Source organism: Panthera pardus, unplaced genomic scaffold (assembly GCF_024362965.1).
Source record: "Panthera pardus isolate Hobbes unplaced genomic scaffold, ASM2436296v1 HiC_scaffold_26, whole genome shotgun sequence".
Lineage (NCBI taxonomy): Eukaryota > Metazoa > Chordata > Mammalia > Carnivora > Felidae > Panthera > Panthera pardus.
This window is the reverse complement of record NW_026526832.1, coordinates 38,673,577-38,693,288: the sequence shown is the minus strand read 5'-3', so window position 1 is coordinate 38,693,288 and position 19,712 is coordinate 38,673,577. Positions and strand designations below refer to the sequence as shown.

At 49.4% G+C, this 19,712-nt stretch overlaps 1 protein-coding gene across 4 annotated transcripts in view; it reads left to right on the top strand.

Annotated features, from left to right (window-relative positions):
• DCDC2C (doublecortin domain containing 2C) overlaps positions 1-19,712 on the top strand; it is an 85,180-nt gene that overhangs the window by 63,388 nt on the left and 2,080 nt on the right. For 2 of the 4 annotated variants that reach the window (XM_053891190.1, XM_019452962.2), the window contains one exon: positions 7,782-7,845. The exons of the other annotated variants lie outside the window; for them this stretch is intronic. In XM_053891190.1, coding sequence (XP_053747165.1) covers positions 7,782-7,845 — 64 coding nt within the window. The remainder of the gene's footprint in view (positions 1-7,781; positions 7,846-19,712) is intronic. 4 annotated transcript variants of the gene reach the window in all.

Genomic DNA, 19,712 nt, shown 5'->3' with positions numbered 1-19,712 from the left:
CCCTCGTGCGTGCGTGTCTGTCCTGCTCTCCAGTCAGCAGAGGTGTCTGCTTTGAGAGGTCGTCCTGGCCGTCGGGCACAGACCGATGTGGATCGCTCCGTGTGAAGTCTGCTGCGGCTGCTTCCGTGTTGGGCGTGCCACACCAACGGTCCACACGAAATCCTTCCGCTTTCTCCCTCTGGTTCCTTGGCGGCCCCTTGAGGCACGGCCACCACCCCAGTCCCCCATAGCTGCCCATCTGCGATGGGTGGATTCGACGATCCTTTCTCACCTGCTCTATCCTTCGATTTTGATTTTGACCCTGCCCATCAACCCCTCGGTCATCAAAAGCCTCCGTTCCATTGCATGGCCTGACACTCTCCCGTCCTTAGCAGCCTGTTGGCTTCTCCGTCTTGGCCCACCCTCGAGAGAGACCTCATGTTCTGTCGCTGTGGCCCTTCTCTCTGCTGCTCCCCTCGCAGGGAGTTTACCCTGATGGCCGAGATCATTTCAGTTGTGCTGACCTCCCCCCCCACCCCGTCCCCCTGCTGTTTCCAAATGCCATTTTGGTCCCTTGTCCTTAATGGAACCTTGGATGACCTCAATTCTTCTAGACCCTCAGAGCACATAGGATGTTGTGATTTTTCGCGAGCCTCTTCATTTCCACGTAGATGTCCCCTCAAATAAGACACGTCCTGAATGCCGCTCAGTTCCTTCGTGTCTCCGTCAATGGCACCTCTGTTCTTCCTTGAAGGGGCACCACTTGGCCAGTGCTCCTTTCCGATGCCCTGTTCCCCGAGTCTTCCCTCTGGCTCTGCTGCCTCAGTGCTGGTCGACGTGGGTCAACTCCTGGCTTCACACAGTTCCCCTGACTCTGTTTGCCTCTGCCCATGTCTTCCGGTTTAACTGTGTCACTGCTCTTTCCCAAACCGTTATCGTCCTTACCCAAGTCTGACCACTTTTGTGAAACCACCTTTGACCCCTCCAACCTTTGGTAGTTTTTGAAATCCTGTATGACTTACTCCGTATGAACAAGGTTAGTATATGTGGTTATTAACATTATACCTTCATTATTTGCTGTCTCACTGGGCATGCACTTCCTATTTGTTCATTAGTCCCTCAGGAGGACCGTGAAGAGCACACCCTGCCTTCCCCCTAGCCCTCGGCAGTGACTGGCGGAACCCAGGGCACATAGTAGGTGCTCAAAAGGTAACTGGTGGTTGGCTAACATTTCACATTTTCGGGAAATAGACCCTTGAAATGAGGATCGACATTTATTTTCTGTCTCTTCAGCTGAAATCTCTGCCCATCTTTCGAGAGGAGCCATCTGCCCCCTTTTCCTCCATCACGCCTGACTTACTGAGGACCCCCGTCTAGTCTCTTGCGTGTGTTGTCCCCTATTTTGTTTCCTGGCTTCTGGTTTTTAAAAACTCCACCTTGAGGATGACAGCAAATCTGCGAGGGAGGGACTCAGCAGAAGCAGGTGCATTTTGTGGAAACATTTTCTTATCTTGCCTGTTCTTGATTCTTCTAAGAGATCGTAGTGATTTTGTTATCATTAACATTTACTGAAATCCTGCCATTTCCCCAGTGAATAATGTTTTTAAAAATTTCACCCGTTCCCCCTCCCCCCCACCTCCCCTCTGGTAACCATCTGTTTGTTCTCCATACTTAAGAGTCTGTTTTTTGGTTTGTCTCTCTTTTCCCCCTTTGTTCATTTGTTTTGCTTCTTAAATTCCGCATGTGAGTGAAATCATACGGTATCTGTCTTTCTCTGACTGGCCTATTTCACTTAGCGATATATTCTCTACCTCCATCCATGTTGTTTCAAGATTTCGTTCTTTTTATGGTTGAATAATATTCCACTGTATATATTATACCACTTCTTTATTCATCAATCAATGGACACTCGGGCTGGTTCCATAATTTGGCTATTGTAGATAATGCTGCAGTACACATAGAGGTGCAGGTATCCCTTTGAATGTGTTTTTGTATTTTGGGGATAAATGTCCAGTAGTACAATTGCTGGGTCGTAGGGTAGTTCTATTTTTAACTTTTTGAGGAGCCGCCATACTGTTTTCCAGAGTGGCTACTCCAGTTTGCATTCCCACCAACAGTGCACGAAGGTTCCTTTTTCCCCCACATCTTCACAATATTTGTTGTTTCTTGTGTTGCTGACTTTAGCCATTCTGACAGGTGTGAGGTGGCATCTCAGTGTGGTTTTGATTTGTATTTCCCCGACGATCAGTGATGTTGAACATCTTTTCATGTGTCTGTTGGCCATTTATAAGTCTTCTTTGGAGGAATGTCTGTTCGTGTCTTCTGCCCATTTTTAATTGGATTATTTGTTTTTTGAGTGTTGAGTTGTATCAGTTTTTTTTTTATATATTTTGGATACTAACCCTTTATCAGATATGCCATCTGCAAATATCTTCTCCCATTCAGTAGGTTGTCATTTAGTTTTGTTGATTGTTTCCTTCACTTTGCAAAAGATTTTATTTTGATGTAGTCCCAGGAGTTTATTTTTGCTTTAGTTTCCCTTGCCTCAGGAGACATACCTAGAAAAAAGCTGCTGCGGCCGAGGGCAGAGAGATTACTACCTGTGCTCTCTTCTAGGATTTTTATGGTTTCAGGACTCACATTTTGGTCTTTAACCCATTTTGAGTGTATTTTCATGTAGGTGAAAGAAAGTGGTCCAGTTTCATTCTTTTGCATGTTGCCGTGCAGCTTTCCCAGCACCATTTGTTGAAGAGACTGTCTTTTTCCCATTGTATAGTCCTGTGTCCTATCGTTGAAATTTAATTAACTATATAATTGTGGGATTGTTTCTGAGCTCTCTATCTAACTCACATATACGATCTGTTCTGCGCATCTATGTGTCTATTTTTGTTCCAGTGCCATACATTAAATCTATAGATTGCTTTGGGTAGTATAGACATTCTAATAATATTTGTTCTTCTAACCCCTGAGTGTGGAATATCTTTCCATCTGTGTCATCGTCAACACCTCTCATCAGTGTTTTATAGTTGTCAGGGTACAGGCCTTTCACCTCTTTAGTTAGGTTTATTCCTAGGTGTTTTATTATTTTTTTGGTGCCGTTGTAAGTGGGATTGTTTTCTTAATTTCTCATTCTGCTGCTTCATTGTTAGCGTGTAGAAATGCAGTGGACTTCTGTACATTGATTTGTGTGTCCTGTGGCCTTACGTTTTTTCTTATCTTGCTCGCACTCGATTTTTCCAAGAGGCCATCGTTAATACCTTATCATCACTATTTACCAAAATCCTGCCGTGTTCCCAGGAAATAATTTTGGTATCAAATGTAAGTATTTGGTTTAAAAACTCTCCTTTCCTTCATCCCAGAGAAGAGGAGGAATGCACACGATGTGCGAGGGCGATTCATTGTTACGACGGACATTTAAAAAACAGCCTAATTTCAGAGTGCTTTTCTACCTGGGCTGAAATTGCAGCTGAAGAGCCCTTTCTGGTGAGATTTTCATGGTGTTACCTTTTACCCCCACTTCTGGTCTCTTAGGGAATTTTATTGAATTATTCGTGACGTTTTCTTTCTGGGACTATTTGAAGAAGACTGGATTGTTATTCAAAACTTGGAAATAGGAACTGAAGTGGGGATCAAAGCAATCACTGACATGTGTCGAGTTAACATTTTTTTCCTTGTCAATACTATGGATGACAATCAAGGCAAGTCACCTCGCCTACGTGAGATGTCCCTACTCCAACCCCACAAAGTCACAGGCAGAGCTGATGATTAGCGATGTATCCTTTATTCTTTCTGCTTAGTCTCCAGAAGGCATTTTGGGCAGGAGAGAGTGGAAGTTACAGGTGGGTTAAGCCAGAAAAGGCACGCACCGGGTCAGAGTAACGCAGGGGCCGCGGAGCGGTGTGACGCGTGTGCTCCTAGAGACCCTGACGAGTGGCGAAGAGTGAATGTGTCCTTTTGGGTTTGTGTTTCTAGCCCCGTGCTTCTGTGAAATGTTTTATGTGTTTCTGTATTTTATGTATTTATGATATTTTTAAAGGAAGTGACTAGGTTTTTGCAAATAAGTTTTTGTGTTGAATCTTAGAGACGGTATGAGGACTTACGAATTGCTTACCACACGCTTTCAGGGATGCTGCGGGCTGCACTGAACAGTTTTAGTGAGAACAGTGATCAAATGCAAATCTAGAAATATCTCACTTATCTCTCATTTTTAAGCCATGCTGAGTTTTGCAAAAGCGATTTTCCCTCTATGCGATGCCTCTGTAGTTAAGCCACAATTTCTTCATTTTGAAAATCCTGTCTCCTGATGAACCAGCCTTCATTTTGCACACGGCAAATCCCTTTGCTGTGTCGTTTGGTGTTTCCAGAGAGGAGCGAGCCCCCAGGCTTCTGTCTGTTCGCAAAGCGGCTCCCGCTGTGCTTTCTGGGGTCTCCTGTGAACTTTGTATGGTTTTCCCTGCCTTCTCTCTCTGTGGCAATAGAAGCTCCTCCTGTTGTCTGTTTGCTCGCTCCCGACCAGCTCGTGGGCAAGAGGCAGAGGGAAACTTGCTGGAATTGCACCAGTGGACTCCCAGGGGGGACACACTTTCCGCGGGCAGAGCACGTGAACTTGCACACGTGGCCTTGTGACGTCATATGACGTCAAGCGCTGTTTTGGGCATTCTAGATCTCAGGTCACGGGGGGCGTGCTCTGAGCCCCCGGATTCCCGTGTCCTCTGCTCCTTCTGCCATTGTAAAGGTGGCTGTGTGGACCCCTTCTCGCAGGCTCGGCTCACCAGCACCAGAGGTATTGTCCTGAGGTTCGTTTCCTCCGAGAGTGAATCTGTTTTTAGCGGTGTTGTTGAGGTATAGTTTACACCCACGGCGATCCGGGGGTTTTGACAAACGGACACAGTTAGCGGCGAGCAAGAGAGCGCGGCAGGCTTTCCACCCAGACGAAGGATCTCCATCCTTCCTCAACTTCCCCGCTTCCAGAATTGCGTCCTTAAATTTCCAGGTGTTCGGCCGCTCCGAGTGGCCAACTTCTGCCAACCCGGGCAGAAAAGCTGTGATTTTCTGCAGCCAGAAGCAGCAGACGCAGGGGACCGCCGCCCCCAGTGGACAGAGAGTCGTCTTCCGTCTGTCCTGCCCTGGCTCTTCCAAGGACTCAGAGCTGCTTTTAATGACATAGTGATTTCTTTGGTTTTATGATTCCGATCGGCGGGAAGAATCACCCGAGTCTCTACGTCATACCGTTCTTCCTTTGTTGGGCTCATTTTCTCTCCTTTGTAGAGACTGAGGTGTAATTTATGTACAGTGACCCTCGCCTTTCCAGTGGGGTGTTCTAGGAGTTGGGGACACACGCAGTCATGTAACTGGCAACGTAGTCCAGTGTGGGGGACATCAGCACCCCCACTCCCGCTTGTCCCTCGGTCCCTCGTCGTCGACCACCTGTCCTTTCTCCCCTCCCACATGACTTGGCCACCACCCGTGGGTTTTCTGTCCTGAGGTCCTGCCTTTTGCACAGAGTCACAGAACAGAAGTGTGCGGTTTGTTCTCTTGGGAGTGTGTTTTCCACTTACCGTGATGTGTGTGGGATTTGTGGGGTGAACCGATCGGGCGGTGGCCGGCGGTCTGGGCTGTGAGGGGACTCACCTGAGGCAGAACAAGGGAGATAGAAGTTTGTTGAAACGTGCTATCAGGGAGCAGCATTGGGACTGCAAAGGGGAGGCTGTCTGCCAGGAGGCGGTGGTCGGGAGCGGGGGCTCTGGTGAAGGGGGGAAAGTGAGGAGGCTTGGGGACGTATGGAATGCTCCTTTCCTAGTACCCGGGCCTGGTTGTATGTAGCCCATTGGTCGGCTGGGACCTATGGCTGTTTCGAACTGGGTCGCCCGCTGAGCGTGTTGGCTTTCGGCCTGGCCGTCACCGTGGGCCCTTCTACTTTACTCAGGTCTCCACGGCTCAAGCCTGCTGCCTGAAAGCGGCCTCTGCGGGGCTCACCTGTCTTGCAGGTACCAACCAGCGGTCCCTCTTCGTTCAGTGGTATTCCATCCTACAGATGCAGCGTTGTGCGTTCGTCCATTCACCAGATCAAGGACATTGGGTTGTTCCCAGATTTTTGCAGTTTTAAAAAGAGCTGCTCTGGTCGTTGACGCACAGATGGGGTAAATCCCCGGGAGTGAGATTGCCGGGTCTTGGGGTAAGAGCATATTTAACTTTGCTAAATAAAGACCGACACACTTTCCCTAAGCAGCTGCGCCATGTTGGCGTCCCACCTGTTCCTGATACATTTTTTTCTTTATGTATTTTAGATCTTTATTTATGTATGGTTAGATTGGATGTGTCATATGTGTGAAAGATCCTTGTGTCTGTTTTTGAGGTTATTAGTCTGCCGTTTTCTCGAGAAGGCTTTGTTTGGTTTGATATCAGGCTAAGGCAGGCCCCATAATGTGTCCCCCGGTGGTGCCTTCTCACGATCAGGCTGGGGTTTTAGAAAGAATGCCATAGAGGTGAAGTGGCCTCCTGGTATCATACTGGGGACACTCGTGTGATGTCCCCAATAATGGCAACCTTCATTCCTTAGTGGCCTAGTGTTTGTCAGATTCTCCTCTGTCAACTTACCATTCATCCCTTTCCTACTCTGTGGTGTTGGAAGTGAATTGCTAAGTCTCACCTCCAAAGGAAGTAAAGTGAATTCACCACCACCTCCAGGAGGCAAAGCTTAGTCTATGAATCTGTTCTTCGGAGTTCTCCCACAAGGAAAATTTGCTTCTTATCTCCGATTTGGTTATTTATTTATCCAAGCATTTATTCATACTGTGATGGATTCCTGTCTATTTATTTTCTGCTTCGGGCTGTAATCCAGTGTGGCATTATTTGTCGTTCTCATTGTTCCTGTTTTGGACCGTAATTCCTTCAGCCCGGCTCCCAGCTCCCAGCTCCCTTTGACACGTTGCTTTGACGTGTTCTGTTTAAGAGCTTCCTTTTTTTCTGTTACTGCGAGTGCCTCCAGGCCCCTCTTGTTTTCCCTGCCCTTGCTGTGGAACCAGTCATGTGTCCAGGGAGCCTTGGCTGTGTGCCCTCAGGCCTGCCGCACCCACTCTGATCCAAGCCTGAAACCTTCTTACCCCTGTCTTCCTCCCACGCTCTGCCCCAGGGAAGCCAGGACTCAGGCCCCGTCTCTCCCTGGCAGAATCTGTCTGTCCTTCAGTTCTGGGCTAGTTGGTTTCCCCGTGATCCCAACTCTCTGATGACTTCTAGAAAATTGTAATTTCATACATTATCTCACTTTGTCTTGTTGTTGGGATAGGAGAGACTCTCTTTCCAGTTCTTCACATTCCAGAGAACAGCTGGCTCATTTTTGATATGGGATGTGTTGGGGAGGACGTGATTGGTGGTGAAAACCTTAGAGTGACCCACAGGAATCCGTGTATGAGCTGGGTCTGTGGGTCCCGGTGTCCAGCTTGGTCCCTGAACTACTGTTGAGTGAAGAATCCAACAGACTGGGGCTGGACCCTGAGGTCAGACGGGGGGAGATTTTCTCATCCGTGGTGATCCGTGGGCTTCATTTGTCTCCGTCTGGACTTGCAGGCAAGGCCAGAGTAAAGGTGCACCTGCCATTTCGTGGAAAGGTAGCTGGCCTTCCAGCACGGGCTGCCATGTTTTGGCAAATCATTGTTGAGTGCGCTGATATCTCCAGGGGACTAACCTTTGTTGCAAACTTCAGTTCCCAGGGTTTGGTTGTAGCTGAGTGTTCTGCTCCTGAGGACCTCTGTTTATAGCTCAGAGAGAAAAGTTTCAGCTAACACTGATGGTTTCTATTTCAGGAAGACAATTCACGAATGTCTTTTAAGAAAAGGTTTTCCTTAAGACACAGCACAAAGGAAAAAGGTATGTCACGTAGATGTGGAAGAAATCGCAATGTGTGTATTCTGTAGAAATTCGGCCATGGGTGCGGGTACTTGTATGATCCTGTTGTAAACGGCTAGTCAAATTTGTCTCTTGAAATATACTTAAAATATGCAGAAGATATTCGATAGGTCTTACTTCTTGCCCACCATTTCCTTCTGCCCCCCCAAAACCCAATAACATCACCAAATTTTAAATTGTTTCCTAATTTTTTTCATAGCTGTTTATTTATAATCATAATTTTTTAGATTTGTGTTTTTGAAAGTAGTTTGATGTATAAGACTTCCTGATGTAACATGCTAGCCATGGAGAGTGGGAAATGATATATTACTGTATGAAATGACATAATGCTTGGGAAATGCTTTGCAAAGTGTAAAAATCCTACGGACGTATTAACTACTTGTCTTTTCGTCATGTAAACTGGGTATTTTCCGGATGAGGAAACCGAGGCATAGAGTGGGTAATGGTCCTTTCCAAAAGGTCACGTGTCATTTCCCGTTTCTGAATTGTGATGTAGCAGGACTCCGACGGTGTGCCTTCTGGGATCTGAAGGTCTCGGATCTGTGGGCAGTTCATTCCACAGCCACGGATTGTGCCTCGGATCTTTATCAGTAACTACTGTGCTCTCTGGGTGTAATTTAGTCCCCAAAACAAACCACCTGCAGCCCTTTGTTCCTTTAAAGTGTGGCGATCCCAGTTCCTGAGACAGGAACGCCTTCTGAGGGTACCTCGCGGTAGGGATTACCTAGCATTGTCTGTTTCCCCCGTTCCTTCCGTGGACCCACGTGGAAGGACCCAAGCATCGCTCCCCCTGCAGGGAGACAGAGGGGTGTCGACTGCAGGGGAGGCCGGAGGGAGCTCTGCTGGCTCGTAGGGAGTAGGGGAGCCCAAACCCCCTGGTCTGGTGGGCCGGCTGTCACCATCCCATCTCACTGGCTGACTTCTCTTAGCATTACCCATTTTTAACATAAACTAGCTCTCACGAGAGCCTTGAAGGTTCAAGGTGTGGAGGTGGAGAGCACCGGGCTCGTGTTCGGTAGAGCCACTATGGAACAGAGGGGGCGGTGTCTGGGGACCAGCAAGGCTGGACCGTAGGAGCGTCGGTGGTTTTCAGGCTCCATGACGGTAGTGAGGTTCTTCGTGTCAGCTGACTTTCTATACGACTTCCCGTCTGTAGGCTGGGAGCAAAATCAGTGAGGGACACAGGCTGGCTTGGAACCCATTCTACCTTATTCTGTTTGGGAGTTCAATTTAAAATTTTCATTATAGGGCCGCCTGGGGGGCTCGGTCAGTTAGGCAACTGACTCCTGATTTCGGCTCAGATCATGACCTCACGGTTCGTGGGTTCCAGCCCCATGTGGGGCTCCGTGCTGACAGTGTGGAGCCTGATTTGGATTCTCTCTCTCCCTCTCTCTCTGCCGCTCCCCTGCTTGTGTGTGGGCCCTCTCTCTCAAAATAAACAAATAAACCTAAAAAATAAAGATTAATACATTTTCATTATAATTGTTTGTATTTCCACGATTGAAATCTCTCAACAACAATTCCTATTGGATGTCGGGAAAACAGAAACTCCCCTGAATGTTCAGGAATGGCTACCATTTGAGTTTCTATGGTTTTTGATAACTTAAGAGAAAAATCATATTGAGTATGATGAGTGCCAACAAGATAATGGGGGAATTTTGTCTTGTTTTGTTTGGAAGAGAAAATGGTTATCTCCCAGATGCTAAAACTGGAAGGTGTAGCATCCACGAGGGCCCCAGATCGCCACCTGGTGACCAGAAGGGAACCCCCGGGGCGCCCCTCGTAAGTCAGGCCCAAGCGTCCCTTCGGGTGTGGAATATGGGTCTGAGCCACTGTGTCTCTTTTTGTTATTTGAATTAAAAAAATTTTTTAATGTTTATTTTTGAGAGAGAGAGAGGGAGGGAGGGAGAAAGAGGATGAGTGGGGGAGCAGAGAGAGAGGGAGACACAGAATCGGAAGCAGGCTTCAGGCTCTGAGCTGTCAGCACGGAGTCCGACGCCGGGCTTGAACCCATGAATCGTGAGATCGAAATCGGACCGAAATCGGACACTCAACCGCCTGAGCCGCCCAGGCACCCTTGTTATTTGCTGTTTATTTGAAGGATGCTCTTCAGGTGACAGTTCATGACAGGGAGAAGTCTCAGTGAGCAACACCTAACCTGTCTCCCGCTGCCAGCCCCTCCTGTGCCCTTCCCCTGCGGTCAAGGTCTTGAGTACTTTAAAAAAAAACCCTATTAAGTGCTGCAGGCGTTTATTGAGCCTTAAGTATATGAAATGTATATTGAACCATCTGCTTTAACGGCGCTTTAAAATTATGCACAGATTCCAAAATACCTTCATAGACATTTCCTTTTCCTTTTTATTTTCATTTCAATCCCCTTGCCAGGTGACAATCCTCATTTCACAGAGAACAGAATGACTAGCTGTCTTGTCCTCGGTGACACAGGTGACAGAAGAAACAGCAGAAATTCAAGCAAACCCATTTCTCCTCCCTCTACCTCCCCCCTCCCCCCCACCCATAGCCGATGAGGCACCGTGCTGGGTGGGCCAGCTCCCCCAGGGAACTGGCTCTGGTCTGCGGTGGGTTTACCCCTGATGCCAGCCCCGGATCACCTGATGAGGTGGCTTTGAGTGATTTTATGACCCCTCCAGTTTGTTTCCAAGTGACCAGGTTACCTTTGGGCTCCACTCAATAGATGTGTGGTTCAACAACAGCTTTAAGGTCTCTGGGCGGTTTTTCACCCGAGTACGTTACACAGGGCTGTTGGAGTTAATCAGCCAATCTGAGGCCACCAGAAATTGTGACTTATTTGGGAGAAGGCAATGAGCCCATTTCATACCTCACTGAAAAAATGTCACCTTTCCCACCGAGTGCTTGTGGCTGTTAGTGGCCGTCCGTCCTATCGACTCCCGTGCAAGCAGGTGCACGAAGTCTTGGACTTCTGGCCGGTTCTAACCCTTGCTCCCAGAACAGCGCAGTGCCTGCCTGCATTTTGTCAGAGTTTGCACGTTTCGTTTTTCTGGGGGAATGAGGCCGTCTGAAGTCCCTGAGTTTAATTCAAGGTGATAATAATCTCATTTGTTTTATCTCACTGGGAGTCATTTTGGGCTGTGTTCTGTTGCTGTTATCTTTGCTTGTTTTGAGAATTGGGAAGTAGAGGGATATTCAAAGTGAAGGAACAAAAGAATCCGAAAAAAAAGACCGGTGTCTTTCCACTGTGGTTTTTCAGCCTTGTTACTTTGCTTCAAAGTGCTCACAGCTCCAGGGGCAGTCAGGGAATGAGCACAGCACCGCTCAGCGCCCGGGTGCCTGGCTCAGACACCTGCTCTCGCAGCCTCGGTGAGACGGGGCCCCTCGCCGGGCGCTCCCCCGTGTGCCGAAGTTCGGCAGCCACCGGGTGACGCGTGGCCAGGCCAGACTCTCACGCTCTCTGGAGGCTTCCTTGCGTGTCTTTTTTTTTCTTCCTATGATTTTAGTCAGTCTGGAAACTTAGGAATCATTTAAGATACAGTCGTAACTTATGGATTGTCATTCAAAGAGCCACTGGCGGTTGGTGGGGACGGTGGGACCAGCAGGCGGGAAGGGCCTCCCAAACCGCAGAGAGCACGTACCCTGGGACCGGCTTGCCTTTTGGATCGACACATTTTTGGTTCAAAAGTACACTGTGACTTTCTGGGCTTTTCTTAAACGTGGCCTAATTTCACAGCCTCCTTTGACTTGTGATGGTACCCTACCCTGCCCTGGAAAAATGAATCACGATGACTTATTTTTAAAGTTTCATTTCACTATCCTTGGGTAAAGCCAGGGGACTGACTTGCCTGAACCAGGCTGCTGTTTTATGACTTTGATCAGAGCGACCCCGCGCAGCCCTCACAGCCCTTCCCATCTCCCCACCCCTCAGTGGGTCCTTCCTCGCTTTTCTCTCTTCCTGTGGGTGGCCAGCGGAGAAGCCCTCTGCTCCAGGAGCTGTTGCCAGTTATCTACCCCATAGTGTGAAGTTCAGTGGCGCCCAGCTTCCTTTGTGCTTGGAGGCCATCTTAGAACGAGCTGACTCTTGGGAAGGGGGTGGGAAGGAAGTGACGGGGCTCTGACGGTAAGGCCGAGCAGGCCTGTGAGGCCAGCCCTGGTCTGTAGGGGAGGATGCTAACCAAGCAGAAAATGATTCCACTGAATACACATCTTATTTGACCAAGGATAAGGAAGACTGAGAGAGAAGCAAGCGGTTGGCTTGGTGTTTGGCCCCTGATTTGGGCTTCCCCGTTTACCCGTCGGCGCGTCTACGTGCTTCTGTGCGGTCTGAGATGTTTGGTAGGCAGCAACTCCACGGGTGCCATGTCTTTCCATTCTGTACGTTATGAGTGCTGTTGCTTGAGAGGTTTCATTTTTTGGCACATTCATTTAGTGATGTCCTGTGATCTTTTACGCAAGTATGAAATGACGCTTAGTTCCACAACATGGTGCGCAGGGGACTGAGCACCAGGCATCTGGAGGTAACTCCGGACCTGCTGTGTCAACTCGGATTGGCCCCAGGGGCCCCAGAAAGAGGCGGGTGGAATTGGTTAAGAGGAGGTGCTCCCTTTCGGTTGGGTTTGAGTCGGGCTGAACTGTGAAATCGGAGTGTGGTTCGGCTCCTTCTGACGGCTCTTCTCGGCTGACGAGCGTGTGCAGAGAAGCCGCCCCGTCCCTCCATGGTGCTGCCTGTGCTGAGGCTGCCTGGAGGGCCCGGGAGGGTGGCCGTGGGGACAGCTGCCATGGGGGACGAGAGCTCAGTGGTCCCTTGGGCTGTGCGGCGGGACTGACGCTCATTCACCGGGGGTTGCTTGAGTTTTGAACCCAGTCTTTGCCTTCAGACAGGACTAGGTCCAAGTAATCCTAGAGAAAAGTGTTCACTATACTTTTTTCTCCTTAGATGCTTTCCTTACCGCTAAACCTAAGTTGATTCTGAGAATCTAAGACCCCTCCTTCTTGGGCTAGCAGAACTCGATTCCCATCTGGTATTTGGTCGACAGTCATTCTTAGGAGATACTGTGGTTTGGGTCCAGACCACTGCAATAAAGCAAATACTCCACTAAAGTGAATTCTGCAATACAGCAAGTCAGATGAAGGTTTTGGTTTCCTACTGTGTGTAAAAGTTACGTCTACACCACACTGGGGCCTCTTAAGCGTGCCGTGGCGTTATGTCTAAAAAAAAAAACAGTGTAGATACTTCAAGAAATACTTTATTGCTAAAAATGCTATCCTCTGAGCTTTCAGTGAGTCATAACCACAGATCACCATCACACATGTGACAGTAACGAAAAAGTCTGAAATATTGAAAGAATTACCCAGATGTGATGCGGAGACATGGAGTGAGCCAGTGCTGTTGGAACAGTGATGTCACCAGACATGCTTGACTCAGAGTAGCCACAAACCCTCAATTTGAAAACAAACAAACGAACAACACCCCAGCGTCTGCAAAGTGCAATAAAGGAAAGTTGCAACAGTGACACAAGGCATGCCTGAATAGGAAGCCCCTCTCCGGTTTTGTAGGATACGTAACCTTAGCTGATTAAATGATCTTCCAAGTTCATAGAGATGTCTTGGTGTTCATAAAACAAGTTGAATTTGTATGGCGCCTTTCTCCATTAGCGATGGGAGACTGTGCCTTATACACAGGGGTGCAGGGAGAGGGGCCATTTCCCTGTCTTCCTGAGGGCCACGAAAACAGGGTGTCCTTCCTTCTGTTTGTTGACATTGCTTCTCCAAGATGATCTTGGAGAAGCGGTCATGGCATAGATTGAAACTGATAAGAGAACATTAATATGTAACGACCTAAAAATTATTTTTAAAATATTTGGGAATTGATAAGGAGAAGCAAAGTGTTAACCAGAGGAAGTGAGCATTCAGATGAACCTTAATCGCTTCGTCGGCCATGGGCGCAGGGGGAGGCGTGCCGGACGGAGCACGCTGGGGTCGGGCGCCCGCCCTGCCCCTGGTACCCGCGGCATCCGAGCGAGTAACTCAGACTCTTTGAACGTTATTTTGCTCATCTACGGAATCGAGGGCACGCGGCCCTGTTGTGATATTCAATGAGAAAAGTGACGTGAAGGTGTATCGAAAACTCTAAACTGTAAACAGACGTAGGGCAATTCTTCATCGTGCGCTCTCATCCCTGGGAGCTTCCCCGAGCTCTGTAGCTCTGCATGCATGTGTTGTGTGGAGGCACCTGCGTCTCCCGGCCTGGCCGAGGGGCCCCTTCCTGCTGCGACTCACCGTCATCGGGATCTTGACTTGGTTGCCAGCCGTCTCCGCACACCTGATTTCGACTGGTCCTTTGGGTGGCATCTTCCGGTCTCTGTGCACCAAGCGGATGCTCGGGATGAAACCCTTAATATCCCTGCGCGGTCCAGGAACGCATCTCCCCTGCCTGCACCATATACTTTGCTTGAATTTCTTGGCAAATTTCACAGGAATAAGGCCTGTGGCATATGTGTCGTGGTTTCTTTCAAACGAGATGGTGACACGTATTCATCGGTAGGAAGAAAAGAATAAGTAGCTTACAACATGGCTGGAATTTAGTCTAGGAAGGGACCCAAAAGATCCAGTCTCCCCATTTCCCCTGCAATTTCTCTTCTGAGGAGGTTCCACTCCCGTCACCACCCGGGTCTTCTTTTTTAGCTGTGAAATAAAAGGTAAGGACAAAGTCCTTGGTTTTCAATCTTTGAAAGAAAACATGGGAAAATTTTAGAGTGGAGACATCTGGCAGGCAGCACCGGCCTGAGGGGTCAAGGTTAATACCATCAGTGATAAATAATGTACTAGATGTCTTGCTATGAGGCGGTGAGAAGGGCTCTGCTTCTCTCTAGCAGTGTAGTAGAATAGTAGTGTTCCTCCAAAGCCATGACTCCAGTCTATTCCTGATAAAACATCAGCTACACCAAACTGAGGGACATTCTACAGAATACCCAACCGGTACTCTTCAAGAAAAGTGTCACGGTCGTGGAAAATAAGGAAGGACCGAGAAGCTGTGACAGTTTGGAGGAGACTAGGAGACGCGGGGACTGACTGCAAGGTGCTATTGAGGACTGGATCCCGGGACAGCAAAGGGATATGAATGGAAACACTGGTGAATTCCAAATCAAGTCTGTAGTGAAGCAGCGTTGTCTTACTGTTGATTTTAGTTTTTATAAACGTACCTTGGTTGTGTAAGATGTTAACACCAGGTGAAGCTGGGTGAAGAGAGGATTGGAGCTCTGTCAGGATTGGAGAGTGAAGTTGACACGGGTCGTTACCCTGTGTGGGAAAGACGAGGCCCAAGGTGTGGTCTCAGGAGAAGGATAGAAAACAGGGTCGCTGGATGGGATGGGGCTATAGAGCTGAGAGGCCAACACTGGAAGGTGTGTCTCGAGTGGCCGCTGAGATCCCCAAGGACAGTGACGGGGGCTCTGTTAGGGGGAGAGAGGGGCTGCGGGCCGGGGGGTCAGGAAGGGAGGGCCATGGCCACTCCAAGGAACATGGGTGGGAGGAAGAGTCTGATGACATGGGCTATGAAGAGGGAGGAGGAAGGGCTGAAGGTCTAGAAATGGCAGTGAGGAGTGAGGAGGACCCGTCCCCTCCTCCAAGCATGCGGGAGAGACAGCCGCCACCACCTGGGGACACTGCGGGGGAGACTGTGTCCTCAGGAGGGTATGACTTGGGTAATCTCTTCTGCGGGGCACTTTGAAGCTTCTGTACCTCTGAGCCAGCAAAATCGCCTCTGGAAGTTTATCCCAAGGCTACAAAATCAGACAATTTCTTATTCCCCATTGCCACCCTTGGCGTGGATTACAACTTCTAACAGAGGGTGGCGGGTCTGTGACTTCAATTTATTTCCATTTTGGGGGGCTTTGCTCTGCTTTCCCAATTTTCTATCATAAGCACATTTGAATACTGAAAATTAAAATTATTTTAAGAGTAAAAATGTCTATATTGGCTGCAGGCGGGCTCATTAGGCTAACCTGTTTGTTATTCCGGGTCGCCAGGGGGAGACGCGTCCTTCAAGCCACTATCGGAGACGCCGTGAATTCAAACTATTTTTTGATTTAACTTGTAATTCCCTCTAAGGACTTGGAAAATGCCTTTGCTACTTTATTCGAAAACATTCCAGCCCACAGAGAAATCAGACGGCTAGGTAATCGTTACAGAATATGAAAGTTAAATGCTACCTAACTCTGGGCTTCCAACTTGTCGCGAGTGAATTATACCTTAAACCCAAACGCTGGATTTATTTTCACCAATTTGAGCCTGACATCTTAATTCACAACCAGCAGCTGCCGTGTATTCCGGCAGTCACTAAGCTAAGTGCAAGCGGACAGGAGTCTTCAAGGCAAGCGCTGACGACTCTACGCACGGCACACTCAAGTCACATTATGCAGTAAAGCAGACGAGTGAAGGAGTTCTTTGTGGACGAAGGTGGGGGTCTTTGTGAACTCATCCAGCTGTCGTGGCGCGTCTGGTTCCCGGTGGTCTCTGACCGCCTGCGATGTCGTCGCAACCAGCCTTCTCCTGAAAGTCCTGGTTCTCGTTCACTCTCCTCTGCCCCGGTTTTCAGACTCCCCAGCTGCTGCTGTTGGCAGTTTAATCTCTCCAATCAAATCTTGTAACAGCTTCTCGAATTTCTTCCTCCAGTGGCTGTCAGCAACCCCAGCTGCTCTTGTATATCTTTTTCATCCTGCTCGCCAAGATGTCAGGCCTTCAGTCTAGCTGTCTGGCCCCGGAGTTCAAGCTGACTGAAGCGCTTATTAGCAAAGGTATTTCTGTGTTACTCACGCCAGTGGAAACCTTGACACAGAGCTACACTTAGAAGCACGCATCTATAATGGAACAGATATTTTCATGCTACGTGCGTGAATCGGCAGAGACGGCACAAACCTCCCAATCCCCGAAGCCAACGCAAAATTGCCAGATAAGATGTTAAATGGGGCAGATCCGCAGAAGCTGGATTGCCTTCATTGACGTCGTACCGCGTGGATTAGCATGTTATACCTTGCAAGCGTTGACATAAGTCATACGTGTCTACTTTTAGCGTTTTTCATTTTAGACCGAGTGTTCTATTTTTATTGCTATTTACTCCTGGGGTTTTTGAAAAACAGCTGCTGTGTAAGTCGAGCTGGTTTACATTTTCTGGTTGTTCGGAGGGTGCACCCAACGCCTGCATTTTACGGTTTACTTGGTGTAACGGGAGAGACTCTGTTACCTCCTAAATCTCGTGTGGAGCCAGGGAAACACCACCTATGCCCCCGACTGCCCTCGATGAAACCGCATGAGGAAACAGTTGAAGAGCAAAGAACGCCGTCACTAAAGGCCTTTTTTCCTCAGAGGAAGAAAAATAAGATCACAATTTTGCCAGTTGCCCTGTAATCTCAGAAACTACAATTTACGTAGTGTTGGCATGACTTCCTGCCTAATAACGCGCGATTATCCTTTTACTGAAATTGGCTCTAAATTCTCTCAAAGCCAGTCACCATGGGAATATTCCAGCAATTCTTTTAGCTCTTACATCTAAATCTCGTAATATGTAAACCCGTTGGTCCGTTGATTAATATCTGGATGTTTCTCTCTTTTTATCATCTCTCAGGACCCTCAGTGAGAATAAAAAAGTGGTTCCGTTTCCTGGTAAGAGAGTGAATTATCGATGATCGCTTACGGGGTGTGTATGACCCGTGCGGATGGCTGCTCTGGGCTCCCTTTGTCCATTTGTGAGTTTTCCCTTTTGAAAATGTCCGAAGCAGGTCGCTTTATGCGTTGCCCCAGCCTGACCTGGCCATCCACGGCCATCTGTTTACAGGCAGCCTTCCGCTTGGATTACGTGGCTGTGAACAAACGACTTACTCCTTCCTGACTAAGCAGGGACCCCTCTAAGCTGCATTTTACATGGCTCGGTTTCGAGGTGACTTGACAAGTGGAGGTTTGGGCGTCACCATAGGGTGGCGCTGTCTGTCAGCTCACAGTTCGTGGAATTGCTTTAATATTTCACTGCGTACCCTCGTGATAGTTGGTAAAAAAAAAAAAAAAAAAAGTAGGGAAGAGAAAAAATAAAGCTCCTGAAACTTGTAACACGAAGTACGGGTTTCAGACAGGAGACTTCAGACCAATAAGTGAATACGTGCCCCTAAGTGACCCATTTGTAGCCGTTATTAGAGGTCTCTTGGATCGGGGGTTCAGTCCTGAAGGAAAATACAGCACGCGTATGTGACACTAGCAATATCCCACCGGCGATTGCACTTGAGAGGCAAGGAGAGCTCAGGGCGTTTTGAAATCACGTTTTATTATATATTAACATAACGCATATAGTATTTTATGTTACATTAATATTTAATGTAATTTTATATTACATTTTATTGTAATACATTACCCGTAAACATGCTTTGATATCTTCGTTCTATTTTTAACCTTGCACGTTCTAATTTTCTCTGCTTTTAGGATTGCCTTGTGTGCAGGGCTAGGGGATGGCTGGTGCATTCATTCTTTATTGCCCTCTTTCATTTATCGAACATTTTCTGAGTATCTTCGGCCTGTGGGGTTGAGCTGGGTGCCGGAGAACAAAGAGGGGGAGGCAGCCTCTTGGCGACCAGTGGGGGCGGTGGACTGTGAGCGGGGATCGCACCCACCCGCAGGAGGGCGCCCACGGGAGGACGCCGAGCTTCTGAGCCTGCATGGCTCCCGGGGTTTGCAAAGCGCGGCCGGCCCGGCGCCGGCCCTCGCCGCCTCTGCCTTTCCTTCGACACACAGTCGTGTGCGTCTTAGTCCCCCACCCCGCCTTTGCTGTTTAAACGTGCATGTGATCACGGTGACTATCGTATCACGTATCCGTCGATTGTAACAGCTCCCTGTCTGCTTCCATTCGCTGGTCTCCATAATCCTACATTTTTAAGATTCAGACTTTTACCCCAATTTTTCAAGAAGGGAAGAACTGAAACCCAGAAAGGGGAAGGCGACTCGTCCAGTATTACTGTTGAGGTCGGGGGTGGGGGGGTGGGGGCTGCGGGGCAGGGCTCCCAGAGGAGCTGCCGGTTCTGCGCTGGGTACTTGCTGGGCGCCGAGGGTGCATGCGAGTGAGGCTCGGAGTTGCTGTGCCCGAGAAGCTCACTGATACCGGGCTTGGGGGCGGATGCATAAGCGGAGGTTGTGTGGGTGCCGTGGAAGGTCCCTGAAGGAGAACACGGGCCTGTCTGGGCCGGGGAGGGGCTGCAGGGACTTCCAGGTGGTGCCGTGAAGGAGAGAGGGCGGCTCGGGTGGGGTGTGGACGGTCCGTGGGGAGCCGCCAAGCGGGCGCCGCGGAGAAGGGCCCGCAGGTGCCACGGGCGCAGCGGTGGCCGCACGCGGCAGGTGCGGGGGTCTGCGGTCCCCACAGGCGCGTGCGCGGCACCGGTGGGGGCGGGAGGCGCGTGTCCATTTCAGGTCGGTTTTAGGTCCTACCGGGTAGGCTGGGACCCATGAGGGCGGAGTGTCGGGGACTTTACACAGAGATTCTCTCTGGATCGCGTGAAGTGTAGCGAGGCCTGGAGGCTCCCCTGGGTGTCTCCCCCCAGCGGTGACGCGGGGGCCTCGGTTTGGGCGCGTCACCGTCCCCCACAGGTGACGGTGGGGTTTGCGCGGGGAGGAGGCGGGGAGGAGGCTGCCTCAGGCCGTCGCCTCCTCAGCCCAGAGCGGCGGGCATCTCGTCTCACGGCCCTTTGGTCAGAATGGGCGTCTGGCCCCGCGTGGAGGCTGCGGTCTGGAGGGGTCTTTGGTGGCTCCGCCCCAGGGATGGGGGAGGGGAGCCGGCCTGGCGGCCCCTGGCATCACCGCCACAGCCTGATGTGTCATTC